Below are 15,432 nucleotides of genomic sequence, written 5' to 3'. Positions count from 1 at the left end.
CCACTTCATTTTAACCAAACCTCCAGTAAATGACTCTTCTGCATAAAGTAGAAGCTTCAAAGATTCACTGTTTCCACTGGAGCAAATTCAGAGGTCGCTATCACTGCTTCAAACAATTAAACGCACTATCGGCTTTAGTAGAAGAGGAAAGAGAAGAGGAGCAGGGCACTTAAACAAAAATACACTGGAACAAAGAGGTTGAAGAGTATGAAGAAATTAATAGCAAGTATTGCCTCATTTGTAATGCTAAAATATCCTAATCTTTAGTAAAGTATGAAGGAAGGGCCCAACTGTTCATTCCCCTCTGAAACACTGAAGCTCTGGATGGCAAAAAAGCTTATAGAAAATATATTCCCACCATTAAATATTAAGACAAATGCTTCACAAGTAACTGAAAGCAGTAAAAGCACATCAAGGTTTACCAGTACGCATCAGAGGCCTCTCAACCATAGCCCAGTGCTTTTCAATCTGCTAAAACTCAAAGGACAGCATTGTGCCACCAAAACCATATGCACATATAATAAAACATATATTCAATTTTGACCAGTTACTTATTGTTTCTTATTTATTCTTCCCACTCCAGCTGCATTCTGGCATATCTAAGTGTGCTTGAGTGGAAACAAAACAAACCTCTTTCCAAGGGCATTATAAACCACCTGTGGACCAAGCAACAGGCTGGTGAACACTGCTGGATGTTGCTAGACAGCATCATTTACAGGTCTCTTTTTTTCCCCAGATAACCAGAACATTGGAAAAGATATCCCTAGGATCATAAAAGCAAACATCAAGAGCTGTCTGAATGAGGTCTCTTCCCAAACATCTTCATTTTCTCAGCCACATGCCACTGATAATATCCTGGTGAATGGCACATGCACGGCGAATGAGAGGGAGCAGTACACGGTTGAGACGGAGCCTCACTTGGCTGCTCCTGAGGTCCAGAATAAAATTTGTTATTGCAGTGAAAGCAAAATCAGGCTCATTGTGTGGAACAAAGGCTACGTCCTGATCCTGCGACATCGTAGAGCAATGCAAATATGCCACACCACTATGGACCTTCTGGTACAAATCAGAACAGGACCAAAAGCATGGACAGAAAGAGAAGGAATGGATTTGTTGCCTTTATAGTACGGACACACTAACAGACTATCTCTAGTGACACTGGAATTCACAATCAGCCTTCACTCTTCTCGGTTTTTTGTCTCCATCACTAAATAACTATATAATAAAGTTTTGAAAATCAGCCTAAAAGATTAGGTCAGAAAAAAGAGAAGTTGGACACTGGAACCGGCAGCTCAAGAGGGCCTGAGCTGCCACTGTGAATGAACGTGTATTCACCATCCGGTCAGAGCGAATTAATAAAAATTCTAAAATAGTGGTGGCAGTGGATGCAGCTGATAGTATTAAATCATGGTCTGTGGTTCTCCAATTAAAGCTGTTGCCTAGCGGTTCTTTTCCCTCTCTTCTGCCGTAACAGGCATCCAGGGAAGTGAGATGGTTCCACTGCATTAGGAAAAATTTACTATAATTTTTTTTTAACTTTCTCCCCCCCACCCCCCGCCTTTTTTTTTTAAGGAAGTGACTATTATCCAAAAATTCCAATTTACATTAACAAATGGCTCCACCTAAAATAAATCAGAAATCAAAGATACTTGAAAAAGTATTTCTTTTTAAAACTTATAGACACATGTCTTAGGAGAGTAAATTAGCATTTACATGACTGCAGAAAACCTAAGATTATTTCCAGAAATCAAGAGCAATATTGAATTTCCACATATCTTGCCAATACACTACACGTTTGGTAACTGCATATTACAAATGTATTGGTGCAGCTGCCCTTAAAGCAACTGCCTCTGATACCTTTTGTTTGCCTTCAGACTGTGCTAAATTCAACCGCGTTGCGTGTCTGTGTGCACATATTAAATAAACTGGGAACAAACTATGAAGAAATAAGGAGGGATCTTGTTGGCTAGGTCATCAGTTGCACTTCAGTGCAGCTCAGCACAAATCAGATTAAATATAAAGCAGGTTAATATGCACCGGTTTTCTTGCTGTTGCAAGACTCCTGAAATGAAAGTGGGATCTCGTAATTAGAAAAAAGAGAGCACTTAAGTTTCGCGGTCGGAGTGCTTTGTAAGAGATTCTGGTCCAAGATAAGGGATGAACAATCTAAAATTGCCCGAGTTTAAATTTTTTATTAGCTTGAGGCAGTAGAATCCAAAAAAAGTGCCGATTCCCTCATTAACCCAGTTCGGCAACTCTCCCGCAGTTGCCACCCGCCCCTGGCTGGGGTTTCGCACAAAGAGCTGTCTCCGCAGAGGCAGGTCAGAGCCAGCCCGGCGCGCGGCAGCCTGCCAGGAAAAAAGGATGTGTCCGTCACAGCTACAACCCTCATCATCTCCACATGACTGCACCAGCTCCTGCCTACCTAATCTCTTAGCCGAGTTCCCATGCAGATGACTTGCTGATCTCTTTCTAATGTTTAGTTTAACATGTCTTCGGTTAGCACCAGCATATGACAGTACTGACAGCCGTGGCTGTTCCTTTTTAAATATCATGTCAGAAACACAGCGCAATAAAGCCGGGGATGCGCTCCATGGCTCTGCGTACCATTATGATAGTATGGGTTTCTTTTTTAATGAGGAAGATCTGCATCTCGGGAGCTTTTTTCATGTGTCAGGATGCATGGACAAATCAGCAGCACATCACACTGGCCAAAAATGAAATGCTGACAAATGTAGATATTTCAAATTTAATTGACACCTAAATGTACTTGAGATAGAAAAAATATATACAGAAAATGTGAGTACAGGATGTGGGAATTAATAAGGAGAAATCTGTAATAATTTTAAAAGATATTTTAGTTACCAGAAAATTAAATTTGTGTATTTTGTTAACTGTGTTGCTTTTTCCTGATTACAGAGATTATGGCACAAAGTGGTAGTATGGACTTGTCATTATTCTCCTAAAAAGGGCTTCCCAAATTTAAGGGAGGGGGTTTTGTTTATTAATGTATTTTTTTAAAGAATAGCCATACAGCAGCTCTAGGGAATTAAGGAATTTGTCCCTCTTAGACAGTAAAATGAAGAGAATGAGGGATTTGGATGCAGGGGCTTTTTCTTGCCAGTGTGAAATAGGAGAGCTGGGACTGGGGGATTACCAGTAACTATTCAATCTGAACAAAGCACAGACCTGCCACTGGAATTCCTTCCTGCATATTCTGAACACTCAGTACACCCGAGTGTGAGCTACCTAGAATATTAAAATATCTATTTGATTTTTTAAAGTCTTACTTTGTATACTGTGAATGTTCATAGGAGCAGAATATTTCCAGAAAAACAAAAATATTAGCATAAAGGATATTTGAAATTAAAACAACAAAAAAATTCCTATCCCGAGTCATCCAACCGCAAAACCAACAGCTTGTGATTACTACATCTAGTAAAGGCAGGTAACTGTTTTATAGTTTTTATAAACTTTTTACAAATTTTCTAGAGAGTTGGAAACATTAACAGAGAATTTAAAGTGGGAACAAGCTGGATGACAAAATCCTGTCACATGTTTGTCCCATTGCTCAGTACCGAGGATCTCTTCACCCATTTCCCCGGCAGATCTCACAACTCTTTACGCAGACAACCACGTACCAGCTTTGCCAGGGCAGAGGGACCCAAGCGCAGGCAGCGAGTCTCGTCTGCTCTCGCCTGCACCACTGTCCTTCGATCCCAGCCACCCCTGGCCAAACGGGTACGAGAGGCTGGGCTTTCTTCCGAAGCAGAGATCCTCGCTTGCAGCGATGCCACGGAAAACCTTTACCATACACAAATTCTGCGTGGCAGAGCTCCGAGAGCCTGGTTACAACAACTGGATTTAATGTGCTTTATGAGCCCGTATCATTGAACACAGCCGTCACGCTGACTTCATACTAAATTCAGTGTAATAACCCACTATTGCGCTGCAGCCCATTTTCATTCATAGGATACAAGGGAAAGCCATTAGCTTCTCTACCAAGTCCTACACGACTTCTGGAAAGCCCTAATGAACTGCTGCAGCACTGACATGGGTTTAGTCAGCCCAAGAGCCTTTTGACATGCTGTTAATTGTGAGCCTGACCCTCTGATTTCCTATTTTAATTTCCTCCCACTCTGCATGCCCTGGAAGCCAGCTAGTCCGTACTTAGAGAAGACAGATCCTAGAGCACTCTGGAAGCCTATTCTGCATTTAATAGGAAATCTTGCTGTGGTGTAAAAGAGAGCTCTCAAAAAACTGCCTATCTGTTAAAAACGCAACCTCTTATTTCCGCGAACAACTAATTTGTGTTTAAGGAGGCACGTCCCATGTGTCTGGGATTGCCTCAGGTGGCAATCCAGCATTTTCTGAGCTCTCATCTACAAATTCTTCTTGTTACCTTGTAACTAAAAAAGTTTTTTTAAAAATTATACATTTTAGATGTAATGACAAATTTTTAAGAATCATAAACATCATAAAACTTGAAGTATTGATAAAATGATTAAAAAAACACTTTATATTGAAATAGAAAAAAATTTCACTGAAAATTTTGATGGTGGAAACCATAGTTCTTCCACCTGCTTTTCTAAATATGATGGTTTAACAACTGACATCAGCAATAATCTTGGGTGTTCTTTGTCACTGCTCCTGCCCTCCTGTGTTTTAATTGAAGACTGAATAGAAAATGAGCACATATACCCCCAAAACAATGTTTTTCCTTTATACACATTAAAAAATTTAACTAATGTAACTGAAGATACAGATTTCCTAATATCATAAGAAATGCACCAAGCATTTCTTACCCAGTTGCAATAGCATCTGAAGGGATGCCGACAGAACGGTTTACTTCCCAGAGACGACACCGGGCAGAGGCTGCGCGGGGAGGGCTCTCCCTGGGCGTCAGGGTGAGCCTGGGCAGAAGCTCTGCCTGGGGGGACCGTCCCCTCCTGCCTGCCAGGAGGCTGCAGAAGTCACAGTCTGAGCTAACGAGCCACAGACCCTGGGAAAGCTCGCTGGAGCCTTCATGAAGTCCCTCAAGGCCAAAGAGTTAGTGTTAGTTTCAAATATAGAAAGAAGCTTCTCGTTGAACAGAAGCTCCCCCTCACAGACACACCCCACACGTGAGCACCTGGAAGGGGTAACACGCTAATTATTAGTTTTGGAACCAGTGCAATTACGCTAAACATTTTGTTTAAGTTTACTGTAAGAAAAGCACCTTCTCAGCACTGCTGCTTTCAGGGAATCTCCTCTGACCTGCAATAAGGGCACTCCAACACTACCAAGTAACACCTGTGTTATATATTGTGGTGTTTTCATTCATTTTAGTGTTGCCCAAGAAAGAGAAAACAATGCAAATTTTTTAGAGAGACAACACCCGGCTTTATGTTTTCATTTCACAACAATATAGGAAGATTATTTTTTACTGTGACAGAAAAAAGAAAGTTTGTGAAAAATATCAAGAAAATCCTTTCTTTGATTACTACCTAAAATATTTTTCCTTTATTCAAAATGCCATTTTGAGATAAACAGTAAGGAAAAAGGTCAGGATTACTGAGTTGCTACCTATTGCAAAGGCATTCACCTCCAGTTATTTCTTAGGTAAGCCATTTATTTGAGCTTTAGTTAAGTACAAGGTTAGATATTTCCTTCACTTGTACTTCCGAAATCACAACTACAGTGTCAGTGCCATCATCGTTGCGTCTCGTGTGTCCCGTCTCCCCCACCCCGACTTGTTTTTATTAAAACGTTCTAACCAGACACCTTACAGGAGATGTGGTTGAGTGCAGTATTCTACAATTAACTGGCTGGAAGTAGTTATGTCAAAGTTTGCTTTGCCACCTGAAGCTGACGACAGCCGTACTTTACCCTGTGAAAGCAGCTGAATTGTAAAGACTCGCTAAACTTACCAGCAATAAATTAAAATCAAGTAAAATAATAATTGTAATTCAATATATTACTAGCATTAGTATAAATATTATGTTTCTCATTCATTTTTATGTTTATTTCTGTTGTGATACTGGCAGGAATTGGAAATACACGTTAGCAATAAGCCACACTGGAATGTCAAGCAGCTTTTGAACCCAAATATGCACAATCCTTCCTATGAAACACACATAATGGTTAAACTGACTCAATTACCCTTCACCTACATGCAGTGAGTCATCATAGTATACATTAAGAAAAAACTTTTATCTTAAAAATTCCTATAATCTTTGTGCAGGGGCAGCTACCACTCTGTACCCACACAAGCCCTTTTGCAGGATTTGCAATCTACTCCACAAGAGGGCAACCAAATTCCACTATAAAATGGATAAATAATCCTGTAGAATTTAAAAGTGACCATTCATTTTAGCTAGAAGCCAGAATATCTGCCCATCCTAGAGTGGCTTCTACCTCCCCATCCAAGGCCAGGCTGGACGGGGCTTTGTGCAACCTGGTCTAGTGGGAGGTGTCCCTGCCCAGGACAGGGAGTGGGACTGGATGGGCTTTAAGGTCCCTTCCAGCTGGAAACATTCTAGGATTCTGTGATTCTATGGCTGGGAAAATGCTATCCAGGCCCTTAACTTTGGGGGGTGGGTGGGACCCAACCTCCACCTCTCTCGCCCTGAAACAGCGGTGACAGGGCACTGGTACACATGTGGGGAAAAGGTGTGGTCAAAGAAACCAACCGCTTCTCTTTTTATGGGATTTTAGTACCTTCAGATGCAGCAAATATCCTGCAGTCTTGGGCATGAGCTAAATAATTTCACTTTACTGACGATAAAGCCACAACAGGCTGGGACATAAACCACATGAAGTGGCTGTGATATAAGCAGTTACTGCGTGCCACAGGTAGATGAATGACAAGGAATCTCTGATATTAGATCAGTGCAACCGTCCTACAGCCCCTGAGTCTTGCCTGCAGCCTGTGAGCAGTCCCAGGAGACTTCCCACGCTAGGGCCGTGTGGCCACAACGCTGGGCATTTGTAAATTGGTGCTCCATTCACTGTTTGAGGACACGCGCAGGGAATACCAGCTTAATCTTGCCACAGGACTTGGAAAACGTAACCTGGCTCTGTGCCTGCTGTTCTTAGCCCGCTGCTCAGTGGTCTCCTCTGGAGTGCCAAAGCAGCTCTGTCCCTACTCTAACCACGTTTTTCACACCACCTTCTAAGACCAACTGCCCCAGGCGGTTCTTGAGATTCTTAAATTCTTGAGATTCCCAAATTCTGAACTGAGAGGAGGCAACCAGCTTATTCCAACCCTTAACCAAGTGCTGCTAATACCAGCCCCTGTATCCAGTCAGAACTTAGTGCTCTTGAATCTTTTGTACTTCTGAACTGTTGAAGTAGCTACACTCTGAAGAATCCAAATAATTTTAAATCCAAAAGGCATACTGATGCAGTCTACACGTGTATTTATCACACACAATAGTGTCTTTTGGGCTATGTTGGTAAAGTCCAATATATCCATTCTCTTTTTAGGTTTTCACTTGATGGTCTATTGTTTAACTCAACTATGGCAACGCTTTAAGAATATCTGCAACAATACACAGTATTGTCTTCTTTGTAAAAAGTACTTTAATATGTGACATTCATGAAACTATTTGAAAAAATCTCTCCAAGGTAACAGAATATACTGTTCATATGAACAAGAGAGATGTTGGAAACCAACGCATTTTATGCGCTAGCAGTAAGCTACAGCAGTACAACTTATTTGAACATTTCCCCTGTTTACTCCGTAGTCAAATCTAAAGAGATGATAAATTTGCTAGCGCTATGCAAGACAGTTAAGCTCTACAAGCCTTCACTACAGAGATCATTACAGACCTTCTGTTAATGGGACACTAACAAGCATGAGACACAACCCTTAGTGCCATCACTATAAAACAAACAATTATATACCTTCCAGGTAAAGCCTGGCAAGAACAGTGGATTTGCAGGGATGTGGCTAACAATTTCATTTAAAGCATATTTCAAAACAAAACAACAAAGAAATGAACAAAGCTCCAAAACCTGAAAACTTCCACTAAACAGGCTGATCAGATTATGTCTAACTTGGCAAAGCAGAATTTCCCAATAAATAAACTTTGGTTTTCTTGCTTTTTCCTCTAAAATTTCCTAAAAATTAAAACCCTTTTTTTTTGGTTAGTTAAAAAATTACTTGGGTCTGTAGTATTTTTTAATTTCTCCTTTGGCTAGTTCCAGTTCTGAATGCACTGTTTGTTGATGCAAGCAGAGAGAAGCAGAGCAGCAAAGTACTTACTGTTCTGGACTGGAAACTGAAGTCCTTCGTCCTTCCACAGCAATATTGCTCTTGGGTCTCTTAACAACGTGAGGTCTTGGTGGGCGAACCTATTACATACACACATACAGAAGACATTTCATAAGTACCTCAAGTTGATCAAACAACAGACATAAATAACAAAATTCACATAACCACCATTATCTTAAAGGTATTTTCTGTTCAGAACTGGTTTTAAACTTCTTTTTCTTGTTGGGACACAACAACGTTACAAATGAATATAGACATACAAATGAGTATGAAGTAGGAATATAAACTACAGGGATTTACTTAAGGACAAAAAAACCCCATGTTTTTGAATAGCAAATAAATTTTAATAGCATATAAAGCTTGTCACTGACTGTTAGCTATTAGCAAACCAAGAAAAATTTGTTCCACTCTCCTGTTTGGTACAAACTAAATTTCTGATAAGATTCCCTAAACGCGAGCTTGTACGGTTAGTTGATTGAGTAAAATTCAAAATCCTGTGTGTGGCTGTACATTATATTGGAAAGCGGAATTCAGCTCTGACATCGTGATCCTTTTGTCCACTTGTTCATTGGAACCCAACTTCTTGAGTGACGACGTCTGTGTAAGGGAGCACTGAAAAATTTATACTTAGAATAAATGTTATAACATGAAAAACGTAGCTTATTCTTCATTAAAAATTTGCTTCCTTTCAGCAGCTGAACAGAAACCCTTGCCAGCCATATTATCTTTATCACCCCCAATGTTATGTATCTTTTGTCATCTGTAACAAAATCCAAAGCTTTTCTATGGAAGATGAGATTGCTGCCAATCCAGTCTTAAATAACATATCCATCACCTTCTAACGTTCAGAAATCAGGCTGAATCTACTTGCATTAACTCCACAAGCAAACAAGTTTTACTTCACGGAAAGGAATAAGCACACGTGATCACTATCTGGGCAGCGTCTGCATGTGCCCACCTCTAGTGCGAGCGATCCTCTTGACGAACTCAGCCCCGTGAGTCAAATGTGGGAACGCGCATTTGCAGCATTGGGGTCAGGCTGCACAAACAAGCTTTCCATCTTTTAAGAAAGTACTACCTTGCCCGAAATGGACTCTGATTTGTTGGCTTAGCTGAGTGTGGGTTCAACAGAAACCCCCAAAGCCCTGAAATGAAGTTAGGAATACAGCTCAACTTCTGCCCTCCCTGGGCTTCTGCTCCCTTAACAGCCCTGATCCAAAGGAAGCTGTTAGAGCCCCAAAACCTAAGTGCTCTTTGGATGACTGATGAATTTGTTTGCAATGATAGAACAGATGCAGATTTCCCCCCACCAAACCCAAGTTTTTTGTTTTGTTTGGGCTTTGTTTGTTTGGTTTTTTTTTTAATTATTATTTGTTGGGGGTGGTGGTGTTTCTGGGCTTTTTTTTTTTTTTTCCTGGCAGGCACATAAGCCTCAAATTTTCTTGCCAGGAAAAAGCCACCAAATTGTGTGTCATGTTTCTGCACTACACAACAATATGCAGAAGACAGGAGCAGGATTATTGTACTGAATTTTCATTTCAAAGGAAATGGTGTACAGCAGATATGATGAAGAAATCCAGCGATGGATTGCCACTATTTCTTAGGAAAAAGGGCTTATAAAAAGGTCAGATGTTAAGGTCTTGAAGATCAGTCCCCACACAAGGCTGCTCCTCTCTACAATAAAGACGGCTTAAGAATGTGAATTTATGGCAGGAATGGAAGGATTAAGTTTGTGGCAACTTCAACTGAACTTGCAACGTGGTGAAACATGGGGAAAAGAACAACAGAGCTAATTAGACGAGCTGAGCTGTCAGAGTGCGGCTGAATGGCTCGGTGCCAACAAACAAAAGGAATGGGCTGGCAATCAGCAGGATCGATGAAGAATACTGCTTCATTAGGGTTGATAAAACAGAGAGAGAGAGCGAGCAAGAGAGAGCGAGTGTGTGCGAGAGAGGGGGGCGAGCAGCAAGAGGAACTGGGGGGAGAAAAGAGCGAGAAGGAGAAAGAGGAAAAGAGAGGAAGAAAGAAACCTGTTTAATTAAATCTGAGCTGGAAGATGATGTGTAAAGCTGGCCTGTCATCATGCTGTGAACACTTTCACCTTTTGGGTGGTACCCCGGGTGATGAGGGAGAGAGATGAGAGTTTTGGATGGCTCCAGGGGCCACCAGACCAGTGAAGTGCAGGGTGACATGCTAAGTAGGATTTACAGCATTGTTCATGGGGGACTGCAGGGAAAAGCCAGGAATCAAGCCAGTTCCTTGCCGGATTTTGAGCCTTATGTAGCCAAATAGGCAAGGTTAAATGCTTATCAAATGCAAAAGTATGAAGGAAATCCAATTACATGAGCACACAGCCAAAAGAATAAAGGTAAACATCCAGTACGGAAGGGTTAAATATGCTTATTACTGTCCCCATCAACTTTATGCATAATTATTATATTTTAACTTTTTCTAATTGAATGAAGTTTTCAATCAGCCACTATTAATGCAAACATCTCTATTAATTATAAGCAACAACCCTCTCTCTTTCATAATACTGCCACAACTCATTTCCAAAGCAGCAGAATGTAAAGAACATATCTGTTCTGCTTCCTTAACCTTTCTTCGGTCTGCGTTTTTGTTTTGATTATTAGTAATGACTCATATTGCAAGGACTAGTGCCCATGGATTTCTCCTCGTAACAGACACATCCTGAAAACACTAAATATTTCTCAGGAATTCTGGTATTATGTGGACTTGGTTGGAAGTGCAGAGGGAGCCGGTCTCCTCATTCAGTGCTTGCTGTAGAAGGCTAGGGGAAATTACTTGCCAATAGCCACCTCTGTAATATATGCCAAGACTAGGAGAGGGGAAAAAACAGCCTGCACAAAGTATTATTTACACACACAAAAATGTGTTTCAACTATTAAAAGCCAAATAACAGTTCTGAGCAACAACAAATTTATGTATATTTGGTACAAGCATATTTTTGGGAGTGATTATAATAATTTACATTTATCTTGAATTTCCTCTTGATGAATGAAGCATTTCTGTTCCACTTATTGACACAGCTAGATGAATGCAACAGGAGCTTTTATTATTACATTTCCAACCTTTTATCAATCACATTGGGAGCAAAGACAGTTGACACAAACACATTATAGTGAGGACTGTTAATGCACTACAGCTGGGAGATTAAACAGGCTTAGCAAGACTTTGATGTAATAAATTACTCAGTCTGAACATTACTGTTTAGCAACTTTTGTACCAAGGAATCGCACTGTGCCCTCATACACCTGCCAAACACAAATCAAGAGGGCTACGACGCACTGTGGGAACCCAGAGCACCACAGAAAGTTCATTCCTACTGTAATGTGCCTGGGAGGGTCTCCCATATCAATTACATTTAAGAAAACACATATAAGCATAGTCAATGCTACCTTTTAAACACAGAAAACAAAAATCTTCAGAGCAGGAATCCATAAAAATGGCTCTGTTAAGCTAAACACCCAGAATTAGAGAGGAGGAAAAGAAACACATGCTATTGAAATGTAACACAGGAACATGCACCAAAGATCAAGAGTTAACACACACCCAAGTGCACTTGTTAACCAGTTGCCTGCTCATCTGAAACATACTTTTAACAAGTTTTAGCAAGATTAGATTTGAAAACTTGCATCTCTCTTATGCGCGTACAAGGAAGCAAGAGGAAGACGTATTTGCCTTTTGGGGGAATTATATTCATAAAGCAAAAGTCCTGAATAGAAATAAGTATCTTCCAAGGCTGTTGCAAAAAACAACACCCCTTCTAAACTGTTACCACTTTTCTGGTTGCAGATCCCGCACAGTCTCCACTTTTAAAGCTATCTGGCATAGTTAATATCTAACAATTGTCCTACAGTTCGCGTTTTGAATGCAAAACTGCTGAGATAAGGCATCCCTGCCTGATACAGTCCAGGTATTGCACTGAGAATAATTTCTGTGTCGTTCTTCTGTGGAAGAGTCACTTCCTCTGGCCAGCATGCTGTGCCTACATTTTTTATTTGATATAATTACATAAAGTCCCAGCTTGCATTGTAAATGAACATAAAGTATATATGTGTATCATCCATAATGCGGTACTAATGTTCTACCGCCCAAATATAGACTGCGCTTTCTTCATGTGTACTCACTCATCTATTCCATGGAGAAAAATTAAGCGTCCCAAATTAATTTAAAGCATAACTTGCAGAGAATAAATACTTTCTCTTCAGACTTCTGCTTCCTTTCATATTTGAGTTTAGTGCAAGTCTTCAAAAGCTCACTAGCTAAAAACTTATGCCAGCCTAGCAAGACTTTTTGTTTAAGAAATCACCGCAAAAGTAAAAACAACTCTTGCAACAGCAGCATCAGTTACCTGCAGAACTGACTGAAAGCTGCAGAACTCGTCAAAGAAAAGCAGAATAAACGCAGGTCCCAGGGCTGTGCCGCAGCAGAGAAGAAGGGAGTTTAGGAGCATAATTCACACATTGCTTTTTTGCAAAGTTTGACAATCCAAACTACCGAGGTTTAGTAATGCTACTAAGTGCGTAATTCAGGCAGTGTTAAGCTGTGGCAGTGAAACAAAACTACCAACTACTCACGGGCCTAGATGAACGCTGTATCTTTGGAGGCGGTGGCCGAGGTGGACGTAGTCTTTGCTGCTGTATCAAAGTGGAAACTAAATTAAATAGTCACCTACACGAAAACACCTCTGATTTTGTGGCAAAAGCAGTATGAGTGGATGACAACACGTGATTTACCTTAACATCATACTCACCTCACAAAATGCAATTTTTCATTTCTTTCTTTTATTTTCCACCCCCTCCCAAAGCAGTGAGAAACCTCATGACCTACAAAGTGCCACCATAGGAAAGGTCGCTACATCTGCCTGTTGACATAGGCTTAACAAAGCTTATGTCAAACCAAAGGCAGCACGACCAGCACTCCAGGCCAGACCATCCAACATTTACTGATGAGCAACAAAGATGCTCAAGGTGGATTCTTGGACCACTAGGTCCAAGTGTTCTATTTATGCAAAAGCAAAAAGTCCTGCAAAGCAGGATATTTAAAAAAGCTTTCACTAAAATCTCAAGAATTATTTTAATGCTTGTGAAAACTTACAGCAAAGTCCTCAAACCAGCAAAGCCATTTAAGAGCATGGGAAAAAACCCTAAGTCAATTAAACTTTCCATACAGTTAAAGATGAGCACGTGGTTAGACACTGTACTGGATCAAGGTTTGAATGCATTGCCTAAATAGAGCAAAGTGTGTCCTGTCGTTGTAAAGAAAACTAAAAACCCCATCACCAACAGTTCTAATGAAGACAGAACAGTGCATTAAGATGCCTATTTTTGTATCTCATTTTTTAAATTAGCAGTTGGCCAACTCATTGCTTTGTAACAGCACTGGAGCTATTCCAATCCAGTTGCTTTTGACTGAGCCAGCAGCACGACTCTCCTCACACAGATGGCATCTTAAGGTATAGTCTGTTACACAAGGAATCCACTGACAATTAACGAGATTCTAAATAAAACCATCCTAAAGTACAACTTTGATATTGAGAACAAGATTAAAGTTAACGTCCTTCCTGTGGCTGCTTGCGTACCCGCATCAGCACTTCGAGGGGAAGCAGAGCCCTCAGTGGGGAGCACAGGGGAACCACCAGCCGCCTGCACCACTGCCCCAGCCCCCCGTGCCTTCCAGAGACAAATCCCCTCCGCTGCATGGAGAAGGAATAGGAACTGGCAGTGGGAGTCAGCTTCTTCAGACAGAAAAAGAAAGCTTACACATATTACTCTATTTCTCTCAAAAAAAACTCCAGTTCTTAACTTCTTACTAGCACAGCCTTTATTCTAGATTGACAGACGTTTTCTCTCAACTACCCTCGCACTGTGTAATAGTAGAACTCCAGCCTACCCTTTTTCACACCATTTTCATTCTCTTCTTGCATCTCTTCAGACTTTTCTTTGAAATTTCCCATTAAATTACTCTTTTGCATCCATTGGTTCATGTCTCCTTACTTGTGTTCTCAATGAAGGAGTGCCAGACTGCACACATGGACTTGGCTCAGCTTTTTGGGGTGGGTGAGGGAAAAAAAAAGGACACTTGGGATGGAGAGCTGAGGCCAGAATTATTCCATGTGATAGCTTCCCTCTGTGTTTTCCAAGAAAGCAAGCATGAAAACAAAGAGAACAAAGAGAGAAATGACAGGGTGGCAAGCTGAGGTGGCTGCCGTTAGCCCCATCAAGCTGCTTCTCTTCTGTACCTTATATTACTCAGTTCAGTCACAGAAGTTGAGTTATGCTGCTGTGTATCTTCCCATCTTATCTGCTCGGGCTGACAGCACAATCTTAAAATATATTTAACTTCTGTTATGTGACACAGCATACTTATTTTCCATTATGTTTCAGAAGCATAATGGAACAGATGAAAAATCTAAAATTTGCACTTTTCTAGTTACTTAAAAGACATCCACTTACCACCTAGCAACTTAGGCAAAGTATTTGATGAAGCAGAAAAACAAGATGTAATTATTATTCTTTTTTTTTCAAATTTTTTACGCCTCCTGCATATATGCTTCCCTTTGTTATTTCTTCTCTTTTACTTACCTAGAAATTGTGAACATTTCTACGTTAGAAAGTTCTCGAGTAGGTTATTTAGGTGGGGAATTTTCCTAAAGCCATGTCGAGCAGTGTCTTGAGCACCGTTTGTTTTCCATTACTATCTTAATGCTGGACAAATAGGTTTTTATTGATATAAGAGGTGTTACTTAACATGTTGATGTCATAATTTCTTCAGTATTAGTTCATATCACTGAACATGGTTTTTTGTTCCAAACACCATACTACAGCCCTGGAAGCTTCTTTCATTTGGGAATCAGTTTTTCCTTTCTATAGCAAAAGCCAGGATAATTTTTGAGGAAACACTGCAAGACTGTAGCATCAACAGCAATAGCTGATGAACCAATGCAGTGTGATTAAAGTTTCTGAAAAAAGTGTGACAAAGGCAGGCCCTTCAGAGAGCAAGACGGAGAGACAACACAGTAGCTGAGGATTACCTGCCGGCAAAATGGTCAATACATTGATTATAGTCACTGCAAGGACATGTACAACTGAACGTTACTCACCCACCGTGTACTCGCTGGTGGAAAAATATTTTTCTGAGAAAATGTGTGG

The 15,432-nt window shown here is 40.6% G+C and overlaps 1 protein-coding gene across 11 annotated transcripts in view; it reads right to left on the bottom strand.

Moving 5' to 3' along the window:
* DENND1A (DENN domain containing 1A) overlaps nt 1–15,432 on the bottom strand; it is a 206,363-nt gene that overhangs the window by 8,401 nt on the left and 182,530 nt on the right. For 6 of the 11 annotated variants that reach the window (XM_074608937.1, XM_074608947.1, XM_074608941.1 and 3 more), the window contains 2 exons: nt 12,859–12,918; nt 8,249–8,337 (listed from right to left, as the gene is read on the bottom strand). In XM_074608937.1, coding sequence (XP_074465038.1) covers nt 8,249–8,337; nt 12,859–12,918 — 149 coding nt within the window. Of the gene's footprint in view, nt 1–8,248; nt 8,338–8,767; nt 8,870–12,858; nt 12,919–15,432 lie in introns of all 11 variants that reach the window. The other 5 variants (XM_074608939.1, XM_074608942.1, XM_074608940.1 and 2 more) reach the window with 3 other exon arrangements.

This window comes from Larus michahellis, chromosome 15, assembly GCF_964199755.1.
Source record: "Larus michahellis chromosome 15, bLarMic1.1, whole genome shotgun sequence".
Classification (NCBI taxonomy): Eukaryota; Metazoa; Chordata; class Aves; order Charadriiformes; family Laridae; genus Larus; species Larus michahellis.
This window is presented reverse-complemented; position numbering and strand designations above follow the sequence as displayed.